This window comes from Phymastichus coffea, unplaced genomic scaffold (assembly GCF_024137745.1).
Source record: "Phymastichus coffea isolate CEN01 unplaced genomic scaffold, Cenicafe_Pcof_1.1 PCOF00019, whole genome shotgun sequence".
Lineage (NCBI taxonomy): Eukaryota > Metazoa > Arthropoda > Insecta > Hymenoptera > Eulophidae > Phymastichus > Phymastichus coffea.
This window is the reverse complement of record NW_026706830.1, coordinates 422,979-446,061: the sequence shown is the minus strand read 5'-3', so window position 1 is coordinate 446,061 and position 23,083 is coordinate 422,979. Positions and strand designations below refer to the sequence as shown.

Here is a 23,083-nt window from a genome sequence, read left to right as displayed (position 1 = left end):
GCCAAATGCAGTTTTTTGAAGAACTATTTCCGAGTTCTCGTGAGTCAGCCTGATCTGACCCACCGCAAATGCGGAGAGAGTAGGACCCGACGCTAACAAAACGTCGACGGGTCTTGGCATGTGAAACTGTGGATCAGCTAGCTTGATGTTTTTGGGTATTTGGAAATTCGCTCGAGGGAAAGTCACATTAGGCACCCGGTCAGCAATTTTAGGAACAATCAAGAAATTGAATTGGTATTTAGAATTGTTACAAGTTGAATAAAAGGTCGCATAAACAAATTTATTGGCAATAATACCGTATTCATTAACTGCTGCGATATTAATGGAACATTGTTTAGTTTTTAATCCTAGGCGAGTAAGAAAATTTTGAGTCATTAAATTTACATTTGAACAAGAATCTAGAAGGGCTCGGGCCATGCAACTTCCCCTTTGAGCATTTTCAAATTTTAAGACCGTTGTGGTCATGAGTGGAGAATCGATGGAATACGCAATAGACGAGCACACTAAACCTGAATCTAGTCAAATTGATGATTTATCCGAAGGCGCGCTCTTTCCCTTGGCGCCTTTCTTTTTTTCATTGTGGAGTAAGGTGTGATGACTAAGCTGACATTGCTTACACCTTTTAATACTCGTACACGGATGCGCGTACAAACAATTACGGCAAAGCTTGTGAGAGTCAACAAAATTCCATCGTTCGCCAAGCTTGAGACTCTCGAATTGTGGGCATCTATAGAGCCTGTGAGACTGACTACATTTCAGACAAGAGTAACTTGCGGACGCGCCATTAGAAGAGGCGGTCACGAGAGAACGCCCACCTATCTTTTGGGTTTTCGTAGGTATTGATGCCATACTCTCCCCTGACCTCTTTTTTGAAGAACGCGGCAAATTTTGAATTTCGCGCAATTTAAAAATGCAGTCTTGGATGAAATTAAATAGATCATCTAACTTTGGAATGGTATTGCCAGACAGCTTATCCATCCATCGAGTGTAAGCGCTGGACGGTAAAGCGCGTTCGAGAATGCGGATAACCACCTCATCGCAAATGTTTACCTTCATCGCTCGCAGTAAACTAACATGTTGACGAACTGTATACATGACCTCCGCGAGGGTTTCCGGCTTTGCTTCTGAAAGCTTTGAGATATTAAAAAGCTTGTCTAAATGTTCGGAGACGACTGTGCGTCGCTGATCGTATGCTTTGCACAGAGCATCCCAAGCGAGCGGATAATTCGCTTCACTGGCCGCATACTCCTTTATCACGATCGCCGCTAACCCGCCCACAGCGCTCTGAAGTTGAGTGTGTTTAGTGTACGCGTTTATGTCTTCGCGATCGTGAACGAGAGCCATGAAGGCCGCCTTCCAACGAACCCATTCTTCGGGTTGGCCGTCGAATTTGGGGATTTGAATCGTTGGCAATTTTGGGAAGTCGTGTCTTTCGGTAAACGTGATATTCGCGGCGTTCAGAGTGGAACTCGCAACGGGCGCGACTGGTTTCATCCGATAAACCTTGGCTGCAGCCGCGTAATATCTCGTTTCGAGTGAGCTAAAAACATCAACGCGAGGATGATCGGCTTTCAATTGAACCAGCTCCTCGTGATTGTTCGAATAATCGGTGAACGATGATTGGAGCGCCTTCAACCGCGCTTCGGCGATGAAAAGATCTACCTGATCGTCTAACAGGTACGTTTCGAGATTGACGATCGACCGCTCGAAAGCATTGCTTTTTTGTTCGATTCGCGAAATGCGTTTCTCGGATTCGGTCGACATTTTGCACTTCGCGCGTGGTATTTCGTGGCTTATCAAAAATAATTACCAGACCGCGTAGAGATTCGACTTGAATTTTGCCGTAAATAAAAACAAGAGATCCTTTAAAATTTAAGCTAACTCGCAATATAAAGAAAATTGAATTTACCTTAATTTAAAATTTAATTTAATTCGATAATTTATCGCGGATCGCCTGTTAAATTGTAAAGCACGAATGACACTACGTTTTCGAGCATATAAGTAGAGATGGTAGAAATAGGTATATATATATATGCAAAAAAAATTTTTTTTTTTAAAAAGGAGAGGAGATGAAGAACAGACTTATCTTTTTTTTTTATTCCTTTTCGTGGAAGTGAAAACGATGGTCCACTGGGTGCGTGTTCCCCTGGTTTGTGACGATGGCATTGCACGCGGTCTCGCTGCTGTGGCTGCAACGTCTGTTATTTTCAAGGAACTGGCGGGAGGTCGCAAGAGAGAGAAAACGACGAAGCGCGTGCTGCGTAGCAACAAGTCCATACGCGCCGCAATTCCCGCCTCCCGCTCACACACTCCTACACACGCGCACTGCACTCGCGCGACGCCAAATTCCACGAACCCAACACAACAAAGAATTGGCTCTTTTTTTTTTGAAGTTGAGGTAAAGTGTTTTACCTCACAGGAGGCACCATGAAGAATTTACCGAAAGCTCGGCTTTATGCTGAAGGCATAGAAGCCTAGTTAAATAAAGGAAACAAAGAAAAGGGATTGAGGATAGTTGCAATAATTCTACCTTTGTTGGATAATAAATTAGAAACACCTTTTTTTGAGGGAAAAAGCCAGTTACGGCATAAAAAACCCTTTTATTGAAATTTTTACACTGAAAAATTTGATCGCGAATTAGCGCCGCGCGGGAACAATGACGCACGCCCGTATTTGCTCTCCGTTTCCGATTTTACACTTTACACACAAGATAAACACAAATGTAAACGCTACGTGGGAGCGTTATAGATGTAAACGCTACGTGGGAGCGTTTACAACGATTTGATAATCGTAGATGTTACGTAATGATTAATGTTGTTTAATCGATAAATGTTTGCACGTGGGCAATCCGAACGTTTAATTCGGCAAGTCGCGAGGGAGCTCCGTACGCTGTAAGATGTAGTCGACTACTGCCGGGTTGACCGGCGAGCGGAAGCCGCCCAAGATGGAGGTGACGACCCCAGTAGATGCTGCCGCGCGGGCCTTAGCCTCTTTCACACAGACACACACGCATGATTTGCGCGCGCAGGCGCAACAGACGAAATTGTTCGTGTTAATTTATGTTGCGATGCAACACCAGCCTTTGTTTGTTCCAGTCAGCCCAGCCAACTGAAAGCTTGCGCGTGCGCACTGGATTAGGCTGTTATTATATCAGGCATATATTGATTAATTATTTTTTAGGCTTCCGGAAGGGATATTGTAAAAAAATTTATAGAAATCGAAAGAGAAAATTACGAGCATACGATTGCTGTTGCCAGAATCAAAAGTTTTTAGCTTAGATATTAATCAAAAACGTATGGACTATAGCAACCGCGTTATTAATTAATATCTCGGTAACTAATTAAAGAGAAAGATTTTTATAGTGATATTTGTAGAGAGCATTAAAAACTCTCGCAGGTGATAAATTTTTTTTAATTAATTTCTATACTTAGTTGCCAAGTCAGCGGAGCCGTATTTATTTCTGCGCTTCTGGCTTTCATACATACATATTTCACAAATTACTTTATTGTTGATGGATGGTGCACATCTCTTGCATAAATTATTAGGTATTTTGTAAATTATAAAAAAGATAAACGGGTATCCAGTTCACAGAGTTATTGAACCCGACACATTTCTTTTCTTATGACTATATTTTAATATTTAGATGAATAACAGTTTCTATACCATTTGACCATATAATTTATGCGATTTCTAAAATTTGGTGCTATTAAAATCTGTATGTTGACATGATACAATAAAAATGATATTTGAATTTTTTAAAAAATTATTCTGGAAAGCAGATGAAAGATCCAGAAAAAGAAAACATTGTGAATGGCATGACAAAGAAAATGATACATTATCTAAAAAGTCGTGTCAAAATGTACAAAGTGATAAACTGTCAGAAAATGGTAAATTCATAAATACAGCAGTTGATAAAGTTAATATGCAATCCAATTTCAATGATTACTCATCTATTAATTCAAAGAATTATGAAAATAATAACGATAAAAAATCTGAGTTAATTATAAAACATGATCAATGGTCATCTTTATTGACTAATAGAAATAATAATATAAGTAAAGATGATTCCTTGAATAAACATTTTCAATCATCTTATAATCTCACTTTATATAAAGCTTGTCACTTGATAGATCGTCAAAAGTACAGTCGTATGCTCTTAAATTTTGTAAATCCTGATGTAGAAAATTTGCATCAAAATTATACATACAATAATAATTTAAAGAGCATAGACAAATTTAAAGAAGGTACTAAATATGTATTTTTTAATAATAGTTTTGAGCATATACTTAATCTAAGGAAGGAATCAAAAAACAATTCTATATATCTATGTAACCAAGATTCTCCTGAAACTGAGCAAATAAGTTCTACAAATACAAATGACAGATATCAATACAATCATAAATTAGGTGTACACTCTTCGGCAGATTCAAGTATTTATATCAGATCAGAAAATATTTCAACAACCAATACATTAAAAGAACATTTTGCAACAAAAGAAGTTATAAAACAAAATTTTATTACACAATTGAATGAAAAGTACAATAATAGCTTAGAACAACGTAGTAAAGAAGCAGAAGAAATAAAGAAAATGACACATATTTTGGCAAAGCACAATCGTCTAACTAGAGAAGCAACTTTGCAAGACCATCTTAATCGCTCGATGCGATTATGTGAAGTTATTTTTGATGAAGCAGATTCATTGGAGGTTGAGTTGCCGCAACTGGATTCAAGTATGATAAGCAAAATTGAATCAGCGCTTTCATCTGGTCCAGGGAATGAAGTACTTGTTCAAGAATTTGGATTAAGGATCACAAGAAAAGATATTCATACACTAGCGGGTTTAAATTGGTTGAATGATGAAGTTATTAATTTTTACATGAATCTTTTGATAAAAAGAGGTAATTGTGGAAATTATCCCACTGTATATGCTATGAATACCTTTTTTTATCCAAAGCTTCTATCTAGTGGACATATTGCTTTAAAACGGTGGACTAGAAAAATAGATATTTTTTCAAAAGATTTAATCATAGTTCCTATTCATCTTGGAATTCATTGGTGTATGTCCATAATAGATTTCAGAAATAAAACAGTACAATATTATGATAGTATGGGTTCTCCAAATGATAAATGTCTACGAGTTTTAAAACAGTATTTACAAGATGAAAGTATTGATAAGAAGAAAAAATCATTTGAATTTCTAGGATGGAACTTTGAGTGTATTAAAGATATACCAAAACAGATGAATGGCAGTGATTGTGGAGTTTTTTCTTGTATGTTTGCTGAATATGTAAGCGCAAATAAAAAACTTGATTTTACTCAAGAAGATATGCCATATTTTAGAAAAAAAATGATATATGAAATATTGACAGTACAGCTGTTATAAATTATTATGAAAGTCAATAAATATAAATATAAGTATAATTTGGTGATCTAAGTAATATTTTATGTAACTGAAATACCTTAATTTCATGAACAAATTCTTGTTTGCCTAGGTAGACAATATTTCTTAAAAAATAAGTACGATCAGTTGAGTTTCGTAAAATCCAATTTCTTAATTTAAAAAAAAAACAAATTTTATTTTTTTCTCTCATATAAAAAGCTTGCTTCACTTAAAAAGTATAGAAAATTAGTTTTGTAGTTTGTGCTATAGAACATTTTATATTTATGGCCATTTTAAAATAATTTTTTAAGAATATGACTTGTATTTTAACCTTAATTACAACTATGAATTAAAGGAAATTTGTTATAAAAAATTTGTTTATTTATAAAATAGAAAATACATAACAAATGAAATGTCAAGTAAATAAAATATATAATTATAAGTGTAATATTTTTACCATTACCTTTTTGTAATTTGCAATGCAGGGATACTCATTAGTCACTTTTATTTGGCTATTGGTGAACCATAACATTATTACATGTAAATGTAATGAAAATGGAATAAAAATTTATAAAAAAAGTTAAGATGAAATTCATAATTTACCTATTTTGGATCTATTTGTTTTCATTATAATATTTATTGAAGATTTCATGTAGTTTATTCATGTGTAATATACTAATTTGCCAAGCATAAACTAACCACTTTTATGTCAATATTAATTAAGTAATTATTAATTAATATATTTGCAATTAAACATAATATTCAAGACTATCAATTTTTTATTGTGGACTAAATTTTATTTCATCACACAGTAGGAATTATCTATTTAATTTATATATAGAAATGTTTATATATTCTATTATTTGGATCTAGTGGTTTAGTGATTTTCAGAATATTTGTTTAAAATCATGTTGACAAAATATGGTACAAATTAACATGAATTTTCATAAGCTGAACCTGCATATGGCTTTATTTAGAAAATAAATATCTACACTATACAATTCTGCTTCAATGCTGTAATATTTTTATGATTGAAACATGTAGTTTACAAAGTTAGTAAGTGAAACAATAAAGCTCAATCATTAACCATTATTTTGCCTTTTATGGTTGACCAGATATGTCAATCTTATCAGAAACAATAAATGGAAAGTTTTAAAAACTGTTGAAATGAGATTATCAACTGAATTGACAAACTCATTAGGAGATGACAATAAAGTACATCTTAAATAAAATTCAATATTCCATTACTTAGGATCTGTTATTTTATGTGCAAGAAATATTAATTGAAAAATCATTTTGATTTAGAAAATAAATAATCGTAAACATTGATTAATTGATAACAACAGGAAAACCTACTTAAAAAAAAAAAAGAGTATGGTGATTTATTTTTTGTACATTCATGAATAATTATTTTTCTTTACATAAAGGTTATTGATGATTAGTATCAATTAATTAATGTAATATTGAATTGAATATGCTTTTATAATTCATTTATATAGATAATGGATCGGAACATATCAGAACTACCATTTAATAGCAAATTTATTGATAATTAATATAAGTAAATATTACCATAAAATATTACAATACCTAACAACTATTATATTACTTTATTATTTGATCTTACTAGAAAGCAATTCATTGAAATGACAAGGATATACATAATTACTTATTGTATCCTAGAAAACTAGAACTTTTATGCTATAGGAGATCTTATATTTTATCTTATATTTTATCTTATATTTTAAAATTATTGATAGATCAAATTTGTACAGTAAAAATGCATTGCACAAAAATTATTTTGGTTTTATTATCTTAGATAAATTATTTGTTGAATACTTTATATAACATATCAAATGATTTTTAGTATAAAAAATTGGTATACTTTCATGAAAAGATAATTTATTTGATTCATTGCCATGTTTAAATTACATGTATTTTCTTTCATTATTATTATATTCAAATCATAATATTATGAAACATTATTATGAAAATATTTAATCCATTCTTGTCTTAATTGATTTTAGAGTAATTTTATCTTTTTCTCTGAAAGCAAATACAATAGTTAGTTATTATAGATAATAACTATTATACAAGTATAATAGTTATTATAAATTTGAACGAATAGTTTAAAATACTTACATAATATAGACAACAGCACCCCAACCCGATATAGCATCTCTATCGCAAGCATTAACTAGTGCTTGACTAATAGTTTCAAACAAAGCATCTGCTTCTAAATTAGGCGTATATAGAGCTTCACACATGCCATATAATTGTTCCATACAAGTACCACCAACAACAAAATCTTTTGGTAAACTCAAACAACCTATTGAATCCATGTTGCAAATGAATGGTTCATATGTATCTGGATTTAATCCAGCAACTATTGGTTCGACAAAGTATGGCCCAAACCTTCTTTCATATAAAAGATTTGATATCATTGATCCAAAAATTTCAGGATGTATTTTTCTATTTTCTTTTAATTCATAAAGATTTAATCTGAAACGCAGTCTTTCCATAACAGTTTGACTATCAGTTGCAAGTCCAGGCAATCCAAGATATAAATGAGGGCCCATCTCATAAATTTTTTGAAAGTCACAAGATATAGTTTGCCCTTGTACACCAAATCTACAATCAGATGCTATAGCTACACATTTTTTACCTTTCATAGCTATGATAGCTCCACCATTGTATGCCAATATACTCTGCAAGAAATAGAATCAGTTATATTTCTCGATAACATTTCTTGTATCAAAATATCCCATTTAAAGATAACAATTTATAAGATGAATGAACTAATGCAAATGAAAATTGTAAATTAAAAATATTGATTTATTAGTATTCCATAATTATTAGTATATAATTATATTATGTATAATATAATTATTATTTAATAAATTAATATATAATAATTGTAAATATTAGTATTCCATAATTTTCTTTAATTCATTTTCTTTGATGTAAATAAAAATTATTTTCATGTTTTATTATTTAGTTTATTAAGGGTTACTTTAATAAAATAACAAAACTGCACACAACTTTCAACATTAATTTATTAATTTACTTACCATATTTATGTTTATTTTTTCAAGGATAAACGAGCAGTTCAGTTTTACTTTTAAAGCTTTTTTCCACCTATTTATTCTACTGCAAAAACTGCAAAGTTGTAATCAGTTATCAGAGGATAGAGACATCGATTGTGCTGGACGACCGACAACTGGACTGCTGTAGTCACCATCCCTAGATCAGCCCCGGAAAATAGTCAAAATAATTTTTAATAGAGTCGAATTGGCTCGGTTGAGCTATGGTGGTCAAATAATTTGCTCGCATTACATTTTCCAACAAAAAAATATCAAACTATTTTTTTTTGCTCAAACTTTAAATGGTAATATCTTGCCGAAATATCAATATTTGTTCAATTCTAATATCTTAAAAAATTGCTCACTATCACAAGAAATTTGCTCCATTATAATATATTTCTAAAGTACATTATTATTGATATCGTAAGCATATCAATAATAAAGTATGTAATTGATATCGTAAGCAATTCAAACAGCCGTCTTGCGTGTCACGTCGATACGTAACGTATCATATACAGGCGAGCGGGACACCCCCAAAAAGCCGCTTAGAAATAGCAATACGTGACTACGAAGCGGCACGAAGTACTAATGTCTAAAACCACTCTTTCTTTACGTTTTCGAGGTCGCTGAATACGAATTAGAAATTATTTTTTTGAAAGCACTGAAAAAATCAAGATCTAGCGAAAATTTAGGACATAGTACATTACGACACAAGTGCGCAAAAGTAGATTCTTGTCTCGTGTGGCTTCGCTCGGGCGCAAACGCCACACGAGACAAGAAACTTTTTCCCGAACATGTGCCATACCGTATTTTTTGATACGACGTGTGAAAAGTGCGATTTTCAACGCACGTTTTTTGCCGAACGTGCGGGAAAAACGCACTTTCTGCACGGAGTGTCGAAAAATGAATTTCATACTTTCCAAAGTACATTTCGCCATAACTTTGGCAGTTCACGGAATTAAAAAAAATTTTTTTTCTACATATAATACAATTAAATGCGGAACTAATAAACCTACTCCGATAACTTATCGACTATGATTAGTTGAGATATGAATTTTTTAATCCGCGCCATACTATGGACCACTTTTTTTTGGAGTGTGAACAAATTAAATATCTCGACTCAGAGTGAAGTCAAAAATATGACCCGGGAAGTAAATGAAACCGAGAATGATGTACCGAGAAAAATACTATAGAGACGATAGTTCTTTTATATGACCTCCAAATGACCTTCGAACCTTGATGCAACCAAATTTTTACAATTTTCTTCTACTTTTACCAGTCTTAACTGTTTCAAAATTAATTTCAAAGTATTGTATACAATTTGCTACTACAAATCCAGATCTGGCATAAAAAATTGTCTAACATTTTTCTAATGCTCAAAAAACGCCTACAAAGTCCGGCTTCTACTTACAGTTATTTCGATATTATTGACCGTGGAAATTTTAGAAAAATAAGGGATCATTTATTGAAATGCAACTTTTAATACTCGTGACAATTCAATTTTAGAAAAACTCTGTATAGAGTGCAATGAAATGCAGAAAATTTAGTTTCGCTTAATGAACACACTTCGATCTTTCTTAAATCTAATAAAAGAACTAAAAAAGTATAAGAGTATATAAAAGAAATTTACTCTATACATCTCTAAACATCTGCATTGATAACTCTAATTTAAGCTCTAAAAATCAAAAATCTTTTGTCGTCAAATAATTATCATCTACTCCATCTCTAATTGTTGTTCCTCTTCATGGTCTGAAACCAATGCCACGATGCTTCACTCATGGCATAGTATTGAGTATATGACAAGTTGATGAATTTACAATATTTTGCTTGTGACTTCTCCACATAATTATGTCACCAAATAAGAAAACTGTCATTCCACTCGCAGACGTTGAGTCAGAGTGATCTCTAAAACTGGCATCAGTGTACGAGGTGTGTTCAAAAAGTAAGGTGACGTTTCAAATTTCACGGGCAACGTACTTTCGATTATCGATTTTTTTGTTTTGTTATGTTGGTACACTTTTCCCGAACATCTGTACCAAGTTTCAAGTGTATAGCATTTTTTGTTTGGTTGTGGGAGGCGTAAAGGTTATAAGTGTTTTGCGTGCTCGGCGATTTCTTGCTATCGAAAAATATGGATCAAAGGATTTGCATCAAATTTTGTGTAAAAAATAAAATAAAGTGCTCCGAAACACTTGAAATGTTGACCGTGGCATACGGTGAAACTGTTCTGAGTAAAAAAAAATGTTAACAAATGGTACAAACTCTTCCAAGATGCCAATGACGAGCCTCGCTCTGGACGCCCAAGCACGTCAACAACTGATGAAAACGTTCAAGCAGCGAAGAAAATTGTTCTGGAAAATCGTCGAATCACTATCAGAGAAGTTGCTGAGGATGTTGGTATATCGCTTGGCTCGTGCCATGAAATTTTTTCTAACTTTTTGGGCATGAGACGTGTGTCAGCGAAGTTTGTTCCGAAATTGCTAAATTTTGACTAAAAGAACCGTCGCATGAGCATCGCTCAACAACTGTTGAATAACGTCAACGACGACCCAGATTTACTCAAAAAGGTCATAACTGGTGACGAATCATGGGTATATGGTTATAATATCGAAACCAAAGTCCAATCGTCCCAATGGAAGAGCTCAGATGAGCCAAGACCGAAAAAAGCATGCCAAGTTCGATCAAATGTCAAAGTTTTGCTCACTGTTTTCTTCGATTACCATGGCGTGGTGCATCAGGAGTTCTTACCATATGGACGTGCGGTCAATAAACAGTATTATCTTGAAGTTATGCGCCGTTTGCGAGAAGCAATTCGAAGAAAACGCCCAGAATTGTGGAAAAACAATTCATGGCTTTTGCATCACGATAATGCCCCTGCTCACTCATCTTTGCTTGTGAGAGATTTTTTGACCGAAAACAACACCACAATCATGTCTCAGCTACCATATTCACCGGATTTGGCCCCATGTAACTTTGGCCGACTTTGGCTCGCCCACGTATGTTGGGCGAGCGTCTTACAGACGAAGCAAAACCATAGGCCGTACTTCGCCATAGGAAGCTTTCTAAGATGGCAATCAACTAACATATGACCTGGCTCATTGCAGCGATGGCAGTGGTCTGGTCTAGGACCAGAGTCGCGGCTGATACCAGCTCCTGCCATTTATACCGAAGCACCTCTAGCTTTAGTTGTTACGCTGTTGCATTTATCAGCGTTTAATTGTAATATAAATTTACGCATTTCATCTAATGTCATGCTAGTGGCATTTATTTGTTTTGTTAGGATGTCCATCTCCGTGATTCTCGGATATGCATCTTTGACTGCTTTCTTTTCGGCGTCAGTCAAGGGAATAGATGTATCTATAAATTCATAATCTCTAATAATAGAATCGAATTACTCTAAGAAAGTACTAACCTTTTCATTTGAATTTCATTTGAGTTTATACAGCTCTTCTCTCACTGCGGAATCATCTTTATTTGCCTCTATTCTTCTTTGCTCTTTTAATTTACTAGAACTTCATCGCGCGCTACGTGCGTTGTAAATCGATATTTCAATTATACATTGTTATATAAAAATTTCATAATATTTCATTAATTGAGTATTCATGTAAATATTAAACAAATTGTAAGTAAGTAAGGCCATACAATATAATTAACAGTATTATAACGGGGTTTCTGCTCAGCTTCGCCTGGACAGGAACAGTTATATAATATCTAAATCGCGGGAAATAAATTAGGTTGCTCGCCAGGGCGGCACGGTGCTCCTGCACCGGGTGTCCTGGGTCCAGCAGCTCAGTTGCCTCCTTTTCGGTCAGAAAGCTTGGCCCGCGGAGAGTGTCGTAGGCTACGCGTGAAGATGCGCGACGGCCAAAGAGAGAGATTCGCGCGTGTACAGTCGCATACACAATTGCAATTCAAGGAACAGGGAGTCGGCGGACAATAAGCACTCGAATATAATTAAAAGTAGAGGCGTATAAATTTTAATTAGCAACAAAGGAATACATAGTATCGAAACGCGTCGATATAAACAATGTTAATCGCAACGCAACAACTCGCAATAGTTTGACGGTGAAGCGAACGGAACTGCACACGCGCTACGCGGTTAAGGTCGCGCAAGCACTCGCTCTGTTGTGAGCTGTGCACAATGGCGACAGCGAACCGGCGCGCACCGTTCGTGACGAGGAAGCGACAGCGCTTAACCTCGTCGAAGCAAGTAACAGCGAAATCGCCTCGCAGGAGCCGGGTGTTCGCGAACGGCAAACCGCACTTATTCGTTTCAGGTACGACGAATATATAGAAGCGACAGCACGTTCGCGGAGAGAGAGAAATTGCCGGTACCAACCAAGCGAGCGTAAACGCGCGGCTTAGTTAACGCAAAAAGGGAGAGAGCGGTATAGAGAGAGAAGCCAGGTACTAGAACTGGTACTTACAGTATAGCCGCTTGTACGCCTATTCTAACCCGCAAACCGAGGGCACACGATAGCGGGCTCGCTTCTGCTGCGTATTCGCTTCCGCTGATCGGCTGACTCGCAATAACGCCTCTCTTCTGGTGTATGCAGCGTACGTAGGCGCGTGTAAGGCTGGCTGTTCGCGGTAGGCCTCGGATCGCCAGAAGGAAGTCGAAAATACTCCTGACGACTCGCGCGAGGAACGTTAACCCGTCGATCGTCGAAAACGGACTATATCAATTTTCGAAACTCTCTCTCTCTCCTCGCAAGGAAGCGTCTCTCCGCGAGGTCCGCGCCGCGAGTCGACATCGATTATCGTACGCAAGTCGCGTCGCTTACCAGTTCGCTGACGTCCGTAATGCTGTAACTATTCAAACGATATGGTAATTTATAATGATTATTAAATATATTAGTTACTGGCTTCTTGGGGAGAGAGAGACATAACGAATATACAAACGATTCGTTATATCCCCCTTCCCCAGACGCTGGTTGCCAGTAGGTACCAGATCGAAACCTAGTCTCTCTCTCTGCATGCATATGAGTTTATTTACCTCTTAGGGAAAATTTAAGACGCGGGCCATCATATTGGGGCGGAATAAGCGAAACCACAAAAGGATAGGAAGGGTAAGGTAGTTAGAGTAACTCTCTCCTTTACAAAAATAGGCGTTTATTCGCAACAAATGTAGTATAAAGATAAAACAAATAAATACATTTTTTTTTTCTATCGATTAGGGGCACAGCCCTCGTTTAGCGTTACGCGCGCCGCGTAACAATCAAGTACATGAAGGAGGAAAAAAAAAGATGTGGTAGCGAAACTCGCTTTTAGTGTATACGCCATGCGAAACAAAGCAAGAAAAAAACAAAAATAAGGCGCAATTGGGTCGCTTAATTTCGGTTGGAACGGAGTCGTCTCGGTGACGGCGGATTCGCACGCAACGCGAGTCTCTTCTTGCCTTTCGGTCGGCCACGTTTTCTCCGCGGTTCGGAGTTCGTCTCGCAGTTTTCCGACCTATTCGGTTTAGACACGCTCTCGACGGGTACTGGAGAAAACAGATCGTTGAGATCAAACTCTTCTTCGAACTTAGGTTCCTCTTCTACTTCTTTGTCCGCGTCTGGACATTGATCCTCGTCGTGGCAAGGTCGTAAGTCGCAAACGGCAACTTTACCCACATCGTGGCCTTTTTCGGTACTCAATTGGTATGAGTTCATGCCTAGACGAGCAGTCACGACGAAAGGTCCCGCAAACTTCGGGCTCAGCTTAGCAGCTATTTTCATCGCTGCTGAAGAGAGTAGGCGGTTCTTAGCCCAGACTTTATCTCCAATGCAATACTCTACGTTTCTTCGTTTTAGGTTGTAATACTTCTGTTGACGATCTTGCGCAATCCGAGTGTTTTCCATGGTAACAGCGCGGAAATCATCTAGCTTTTCCATCCTCGTGTGCCAGTGTTCTATTGCAGCAGCTGCAAGGTTACGAACTCGGTCCCTGTCCTCTTTCCTTTTCTCGGAGTTAGGAAGTTCGGGGTGCCGTCCATAATTGAGGAAAGCTGGACTAGCGCGCGTCGCTTCATGTATTGCCGTATTGTAAGCGAAAGCGAATTCCGCAATATGAGCATCCCAGGTGGCGTGATTTTCTTGAATGAACGCACTAATCATAGTTTTGATAGTGCGATTCACTCTTTCGGTCGGGTTGCTCTTTGGTGAGTATGGCGCGCAGGTGCTATGCGTTACGCCAAACGAATCCAAGAATTCGTCCACCAGTTTGTTTTTAAACGGCGTACCGTTGTCCGATAAAAACTTATCAGGCACCCCGAATCGCAAAAAGATTCGCTCCTTCAGCTCGCGGCGAATCGCTTTTCCATTAGCCTTGCGCAATGGAGCGCACTCGATCCAGCGAGTGAAGAGATCAATAAAAATCAAGAGATGTTCGTGACCTTGTGCTGACCTTGGAAAAGGGCCCATAGTGTCACCTGCCACTATTTCCCATGGCCAAGAAACTATGTGTCTTCCCATTAAACCGGCGGGAGCGACTTGCTCTACCTTGGTTTGTTGACAGACAAGGCAATTACGAACGTAATGGGCTACGTCTCTATTCATGCCAGGCCAATAATATTTTAAGGCTACTCGCTTCAGTGTCTTATATCGCCCCGGATGTCCAGTTGTCAAACTATCGTGGCTTTCTACTAGCGCTTGGGCTCTGCGTTCTCTTGGAAGCACTAGTTTCCATGCGTCCTCATCCGCGCCCATCAGATCATCAACAAGAGGATCTGGCTTGTAGATATACAGCTTGTCTCCGCTATATTTCCAATATGGGTGTTCAGTTGGGTTTTCTTGAACCTTTTCGACCTATTTCAAGTACCAAGGGTCCTTGATCGGAGATGGCGCTGAAAGCGATGCTAAGTTGGTGGCCGTAGTTTCGTTATCTTCCTCGTACATCCGTGACAAGGCATCTGGGACGACGTTGAACTTTCCTTTGCGGTGCACTATATCGAAACTGTACGATTGTAGAATCAACGACCAACGTCCAAGCTTGCCGTTAGGGTGCTTCAAATCACGTAGCCATTTTAAACTGTAGTGATCAGTTATCACTGTAAAATGGTGGTCCTCTATATAAGGCCTAAATTTCTCGATCGCCCAGATTACTACGAGACACTCCCTCTCGGTTACAGAGAGTCTTCGCTCAGTAGCGCTGAGTGCCCGACTGGCGTAACAGCGTACTCTGTCCTCTTCTCCAATTCGTTGCAGGAGGACGCTGCCCAGTCCTGAATCGCTTGCGTCACATTCCACTATAAATGGAGCCGCGAAATCTGGCCGTGCCAAGACAGGGGCGGTGGCGAATCTTTCCTTTTATTCGCTCGAAGGCGTCTTGTTGCGCTTCAGTCCACTCATACTTGGCGTCTTTCCGGGTTAACAGGGTAAGCGGATCGGCTATGCTTGCAAAATCGGGCAAGAACTTCCGATACCACGACGCACAACTGCTTCAGATTCTTAGGCGGCGGATAATCCAAAATAGGACGAACCCTTTCAGGATCAGGACGAGTTCCGTCCTTGTTGACTAAAACGCCTAAGTAGCGAACTTCCGTCATACAAATGCGCGACTTCTTATAGTTGATGGTTAGGCCCGCCTTTTTGATCCGGTTGAGGATACACGAAAGCCATTTCAGATGATCAGCATAGGTCTCGGTGGCTATGATGAGATCATCTATGTAGGTGAAGGCATAGGGCTCCATCTCAGGCGGTATCAGCATGTCCACCAGCATTTGGAAGGTAGCGGGTCCTCCCGCCACTCCATAGGGCATTCGCACGAACTCGAATAACCCTAGGCCAGGGACAGTAAATGCTGTAATCGGCGTGGATCGCTCCGTAAGAGGGATCTGGTGGAAGGCTCCTGAGCAGTCGAGTGCGCTAATGTACTTAGCATGCTGCAGTTTTCGCAGGATTACGTCCATAAAGGGAAGCGGATAAGCGCTAACCTTGGATACCGCGTTGACCTTCCTAAAGTCTACGCAAAAGCGATACGACCCATCTGGCTTTTTAACCATAACGACTGGGCTCGACCATTCGCTTTTCGAGCGCCGAATTATCTTCGCCTCAAGCATCTTATACACCTGCGCGTGCATCTCCATTTCGATAACATGTGAGACAGGGTAGTATTTCTGCTTAATTGGCCGGGCATTTCCGACGTCGATGTCATGGGAGATCCACGACGTGCATCCAACATGGCCATTCTTCAACTCCGGCAGTATCTCTTCAATTATTCGGTCAATCCCTTTTCGTTGCTCTGGAGTAATCTCTGCAATACCAAGTGCGGACAGAGCGAGCGGACTATCAACGCTCAGAGACGACAGGGTGAGTGGCACTCGTTGGTCGCACCCCTTTACCCGTAAGGTATTCGTCTCGGGATCAAGACAAGCGGAAAACGTGCGAATGAAGTCTCCTCCTAGAGTACATTCAGACTCAGCTTCGCTTAGTATAAGGGCATCTATCATATAAGACGCTCCTGCGACCGAAAAAGGTAACTGAACACTGCCGATGATGGGCACGTAATGTCCATCGATAGCGCGTGCTCCTGGGCCATCGTACAGTGTGACTGGACGATCCAGGGCTGCCGCTATTTGAAGGCCAATGGGGCTTAAGACAGTCCGAGATGCACCGGTGTCATAAAGTGCTCTAAACGTGAAATGGCCTACTTGTACTGGTAGCCACCACCGAGGGTACGTTTCAACTAAAGCGCACGTCGCAGTACTTTGGTCTGGCAGAAGCGTAATCGCTTAATCGTTCCATGCCGGCGAACGGACGACTTTCGCTGATTGCTGTGCCTGACGGTCTCCTGAGTCGGCGTTCGTTGATGAGGCCCTCGCAATAGGGGGAGCGATAGGGACCCCGTCTACTCGCTCCTGTCCGCGTTTTTTGCACGCTTATTCTTCGAGCATTCAGGGCAGGTAGCCTTGGTGTAGCCTGGCCAACTACACTCCCAGCAGAGTAACTTATCTGCATCCGGTCCAAGAGCCTTATCCTTATTTTTGTCTGAGCGTGGCGTAATAACTTTCGCTTGACTTCCAGACCTTTGGTCGCTTCCTCGACCACCTTTAGCGCTCCATCGCCCTCTGTTTCTGCCTCCTCTGCCTCGAGTATCAGATCCTCTTCGTTGCGCCGTAGATGACGATAGTACGGTAGTTTTTGTCGAAGTTGGAGTAGTATCCATACTAGCGATGGGCAGGCTTTTGGGAGAAGACACTGTAAGCTCCTGGTATTTCTTCAGTAGGTAATTGTGGAGAGATTTCTCTAACTCAGCATCTGATAAACTCGAAGTTTCCGCCATTGAAGCGATATTCGCCTTTGACTTCGTCGTTGTCTTGGTCTTCGGCTTATATGCGGCCTCTGGGAGCAAGCTCTGCTCTGGAGACGGCGGCGGCTTCCAAAGTTCATCGGATTCCGCGATTTCCACCTCTTGTGCTCGATGGAGGAGCTGAGCTAGCGATGCGATGGTGTGTTGCTGCTTCTTTAGCTCCTTCTTGAGTCTTGGAACCATGTTATCTATTGCCAAGTCCACTTGGTCAAGGATACTCCATGGTCGCTCAAAGCGGCTGAAAATCGTATGTAGGGCTGACAGGTAATCTCTCACGGGTTCATCAGGTCCTTGCGTCCTTAAATGCGCTTCCACCGACAGGTTTCGGCTGTACCGACGTGACTTGCTATAAGCGGTTAGCGCTGCATCTAGAAACTCTTGGTAGGTATTCCATGTTGGTCTCAAGAGGCGGTACCAGTGGAGCGCTTGACCTCTGAAAAGCGTAGATAGTGAATCCAGGATTTCATCCTCCGTGATACGGTCTAAACAGCAGTTTTCTTCTACACGCTCCAGGAATTCCTCGATGCTGGCACTCGAGTCGTTGGAGAACTGGATCTTCCAGTCTCCGACCGTTTTTCCCAGGTTTCTTGTTTGAATTTGTGTATTGTCGAAGCCGTTAGCGTTTGTTCTCCAATTTGGAAGTCCGTGACTAGTGGTTGCTTGCCGTGTTGCATTTGTTGGTTGCGATCCCGTAGCATGCGAGAGCGAAAACGCTTCGTCTCTTAGGACCCCCCTTCCCTAGCTCGAAGCTGCGGGGGTAGAAGTCATTTCGCAAGGCCGAAGGTCTTGCGTACTTGTCGCATTAGCTGTTCCAGTAGGTATTGTATTCCTTAGTATGCTCGTTCTGTTGGTAGCTATTTGCGATCTTCTCGTTGATGAAAACAAAGCTGCATTCGGATTCAGTTTTGGCTTTTCAATTACTGTTAAATCGTACTCTGGATCTATAAGACTGTAGGTATCACGAAAATTCACATTTTTGTCCTGTCTTGTTGCTTTCCAGTTACTGATAGTTTCCGACATCGACTTTATCTGTTGTTGCTGAGACTCGATTTCGTGTTCGAGTCTAGCGTTCTCGTTTTGCATTCTTGATAAGTCGTTTTCCATGTTATCGACTTTTTCTTGAAGCGTAGTCGCAGCAATTATGGCTTTTTTCAGCTCTCTAGCCGTAGATTCTGGTATGTGCTGCGTTTTCCCTGTTGGTAGCAAACACCATACCATTTTCTCCGGCGTCTGTGATATTTCGCTTGTAAATCTGTTCTCCCATGTCGATGTCCTCGGCCTTGTATTGACAAAACTTGTTGTTGTCATTGTCTGTGCCGTATGTGTGCTCCCCGCGATCGTATTGTTGATTAAAGTTTCCTTTGTTAAAATTTGTGCCGTGTTAGATGTTGGTGTTAACGACATGTCCTTGTGTACGTTGTCTTCTTCATCGTTGGTGTTATCCGTGTTGTCAAAATCTTCTTCCTTATCCAATTCCGCAATAATTTTAAGATCGTCGCGTAAAGATTCTGGTATGACTTCTGATTGCATCAGCGTCACCCATAATTTATCGCATCTTTCTTTCGCTTTTAGCGTTAAATTGTCGATCGTTTCCATGAAGTCATCCGTTGAATAATCGCCTTGTAGTCGCCTGTAAAGTTTATTAGCGCGCTCATACATTGAACCGTTATTATCTATTTCAAGGTCGTTTAAAATGTTATTTAACGTGTCGCTGGGTAAAGATTTTATCCAATCTTTAATTTTGTTATCAATTTCATCTTTAAATATGGTTAAATCGCTAATGTTATCCATCTTTAATTTAATTTAATTTGTTAATTATTTATACTTTATTTATTTATTATTAATTATTATTTCTTGTTATGACTCTTGATTTGGTTCTTGTATTTCTTCTTAGATAATTTTATATTATTTAATTTATAATTTATTTGATTTATATGCGCGTTTTAAATAATTATGGATTATGTTATAATCGCTATAAATTATGACGATATATAATATAAATCTGGATTGACATGCATACACAGTAAAATTCAAAATAATCGCTTATATTCGCAGTAACAATATACGTAATATATAGCACGAACTCTTAAATTGAAAATGTTCGGACAATACGCATTAATATAAATATACTCTTGGGTAGCGATTTTCGCTTCGAACGCTTTTCTCGCCGAGTATGTCTGTACGACGTAAACACTCTGAATTCCTCAACACTATTTATATCGCAAGCAGCTTTTGTAACTAGCTTGGTCAATTTGTTGTGTTTACGTTACTACACGTACGTCTCTCTAAATTTTCCGCGAAGGATATCGCAGCAAAGTCACACGAAAATCGATGAACACGTTGGGCGTCAAAATATAACGGGGTTTCTGCTCAGCTTCGCCTGGACAGGAACAGTTATATAATATCTAAATCGCGGGAAATAAATTAGGTTGCTCTCCAGGGCGGCACGGTGCTCCTGCACCGGGTGTCCTGGGTCCAGCAGCTCAGTTGCCTCCTTTTCGGTCAGAAAGCTTGGCCCGCGGAGAGTGTCGTAGGCTACGCGTGAAGATGCGCGACGGCCAAAGAGAGAGATTCGCGCGTGTACAGTCGCATACACAATTGCAATTCAAGGAACAGGGAGTCGGCGGACAATAAGCACTCGAATATAATTAAAAGTAGAGGCGTATAAATTTTAATTAGCAACAAAGGAATACATAGTATCGAAACGCGTCGATATAAACAATGTTAATCGCAATGCAACAACTCGCAATAGTTTGACGGTGAAGCGAACGGAACTGCACACGCGCTACGCGGTTAAGGTCGCGCAAGCACTCGCTCTGTTGTGAGCTGTGCACAATGGCGACAGCGAACCGGCGCGCACCGTTCGAACGAGGAAGCGACAGCGCTTAACCTCGTCGAAGCAAGTAACAGCGAAATCGCCTCGCAGGAGCCGGGTGTTCGCGAACGGCAAACCGCACTTATTCGTTTCAGGTACGACGAATATATAGAAGCGACAGCACGTTCGCGGAGAGAGAGAAATTGCCGGTACCAACCGTGGCCGCGGCGCAACGTGTACAAAGAAAAGGCGAGCGTAAACGCGCGGCTTAGTTAACGCAAAAAGGGAGAGAGCGGTATAGAGAGAGAAGTCAGGTACTAGAACTGGTAGTTACAGTATAGCCGCTTGTACGCCTATTCTAACCCGCAAACCGAGGGCACACTATAGCGGGCTCGCTTCTGCTGCGTATTCGCTTCCGCTGGTCGGCTGACTCGCAATAACGCCTCTCTTCTGGTGTATGCAGCGTACGTAGGCGCGTGTAAGGCTGGCTGTTCGCGGTAGGCCTCGGCTCGCCAGAAGGAAGTCGAAAATACTCCTGACGACTCGCGCGAGGAACGTTAACCCGTCGATCGTCGAAAACAGACTATATCAATTTTCGAAACTCTCTCTCTCTCCTCGCAAGGAAGCGTCTCTCCGCGAGGTCCGCGCCGCGAGTCGACATCGATTATCGTACGCAAGTCGCGTCGCTTACCAGTTCGCTGACGTCCGTAATGCTGTAACTATTCAAACGATATGGTAATTTATAATGATTATTAAATATATTAGTTACTGGCTTCTTGGGGAGAGAGAGACATAACGAATATACAAACGATTCGTTATAGTATGTATTTTCAAAATTTAATTAATCTTGAAATAATTCCTTGTAAACGTAATTTTTTACTTTATTCGAATGTATTTGGCTTCCAAAATAGATTTTTATAGAATTAATTATCCACGATCTAACACGAGAGAATGCTACATACCATTGCCCATGACTAAAAACATCTTTTCGTAAATCAACGACAACTTTTCGGATGGTTTGCCCTTGAGCTTTGTTAATAGTCATAGCAAATGCTAATTTAACTGGGAACTGTCTCCTTTTAAAGGCAAACGGATATTCGTTTTCACAATATAAAGTAATGCGGTTCAAGAAAACTATTTGTCCTGTTTTATCACCCGTTAAAATTTTACATTTTATTAAATGATTTGATAAATCTATTACTTGCAACCTTGTACCATTGCATAGACCTTCATTAATGCTGATATTTCTTATTAACATTACGATACATTTTTTTTTTAAATGTAATTTGTAAGGTGGCAAGCATGGTGGGTTTAAAGCATTCAAATGTTCCGGCATAATCGAATTCACCATTATTATTGTTTATGATAGTATCAATAGGAGTATAAAAGCGTTGCTCTGTGTCATCTAATAAATCCGTGATTTGTCTATTGATCTTATCTTTGAGCTAAACTGACCAATCAAAATCAATACGTCAGAACTCAAACTAACCAATCAAAATCAATAGAGGCTTCACTCTTCATCATTCTCTCTTTTAACGGGGATTCAAAATCTCTAAAGGGTCTGTTATACTCAAAAATTATTTTATGATAATTTTCATCTATATGACATACGATTATATCTCTAACTATTCCTTTTCTCTTATTTTGATCGTCTAGATTGTAAACTCTTTTGGGTAATGCTTTTAAATCTATAACATCTAACAATTTTTTAGCCAGTAATTCAAAATGTAATCAATCTAACCAAACATTAACATTTGATTTATTGGTTAATGTATAATCTCTTTTAAATAATAATTTTGAGGCTACATTTGTTGATTCAATTGTTCTAGTAATTACATCTACAGTTTGACTTAATATAAAATTTTGCTGCATAGTGGTGTAATGTGGTACATTACAAGGCCTTTCCTGAGTGTTGCATTATTTGCAACACCTCAGAAAGGCCATCCCCGTCCCTTGCCGCCCCGCAACCGGTCGTTTAAAATAAAGTTAAACACGCCCTATACCGAACAATTATTCTTTTCCATGTCCGAACGACCACGCCGGAGATATGGGTGAAACAAACTTGCCCAACGCGATCCGACAGACGCTCAAAGAGCAGACAAAAAAAAAAGGAGCGCACCACAGAAAAAGAGAGCGCACGCACACACTCACTCACATACACTCCTGACCACGTGTTGCCGACCGACAAAAGAAATGCAAAACTTGACTGGGAAATGCAACGGAAATGCATGTTGATGACACATGCAGATCCGTTACACTCCCAGGCACCAACACTAACACTCCCGAGGCACTGACACTCCTGGGGCGAGCAGAAAATCGCCGATGAAGTGGCAGCCGGCAATCAGCTGTGTCGGGCTGCCGAACACCATCGGCGACATCCTGAGCGCCACACACACGAAAAACAGCAACCACATACACAAACACCCGGAGGAACATCACAGAACCGACACGGGAGCGCCCCAGGAGGCGCTCCAACAACCGGCACAAGGACACGAGGCGTACGCGCGACAAACT

General features: G+C 39.4%; 2 protein-coding genes across 2 annotated transcripts; one reads left to right on the top strand and one right to left on the bottom strand.

The window, feature by feature from the left end:
- The first annotated feature begins 3,388 nt into the window (after window positions 1-3,388).
- Window positions 3,389-5,715, top strand: LOC131675323 (sentrin-specific protease 1-like). The gene has a single exon (XM_058954257.1). It carries the CDS (start codon window positions 3,740-3,742, stop codon window positions 5,381-5,383), a length of 1,644 nt encoding a protein of 547 aa, XP_058810240.1. The 5' UTR covers window positions 3,389-3,739; the 3' UTR covers window positions 5,384-5,715.
- Window positions 5,716-7,252: 1,537 nt separating this feature from the next.
- LOC131675324 (proteasome subunit beta type-3) lies at window positions 7,253-8,694 on the bottom strand. The gene is made up of 3 exons (XM_058954259.1): window positions 8,452-8,694; window positions 7,523-8,088; window positions 7,253-7,426 (listed from the first exon to the last, which is right to left on the bottom strand). The coding sequence occupies exons 1-3, from the start codon at window positions 8,452-8,454 to the stop codon at window positions 7,378-7,380; spliced, it is 618 nt and encodes a 205-aa protein (XP_058810242.1). The 5' UTR covers window positions 8,455-8,694; the 3' UTR covers window positions 7,253-7,377.
- Window positions 8,695-23,083: the final 14,389 nt, after the last annotated feature.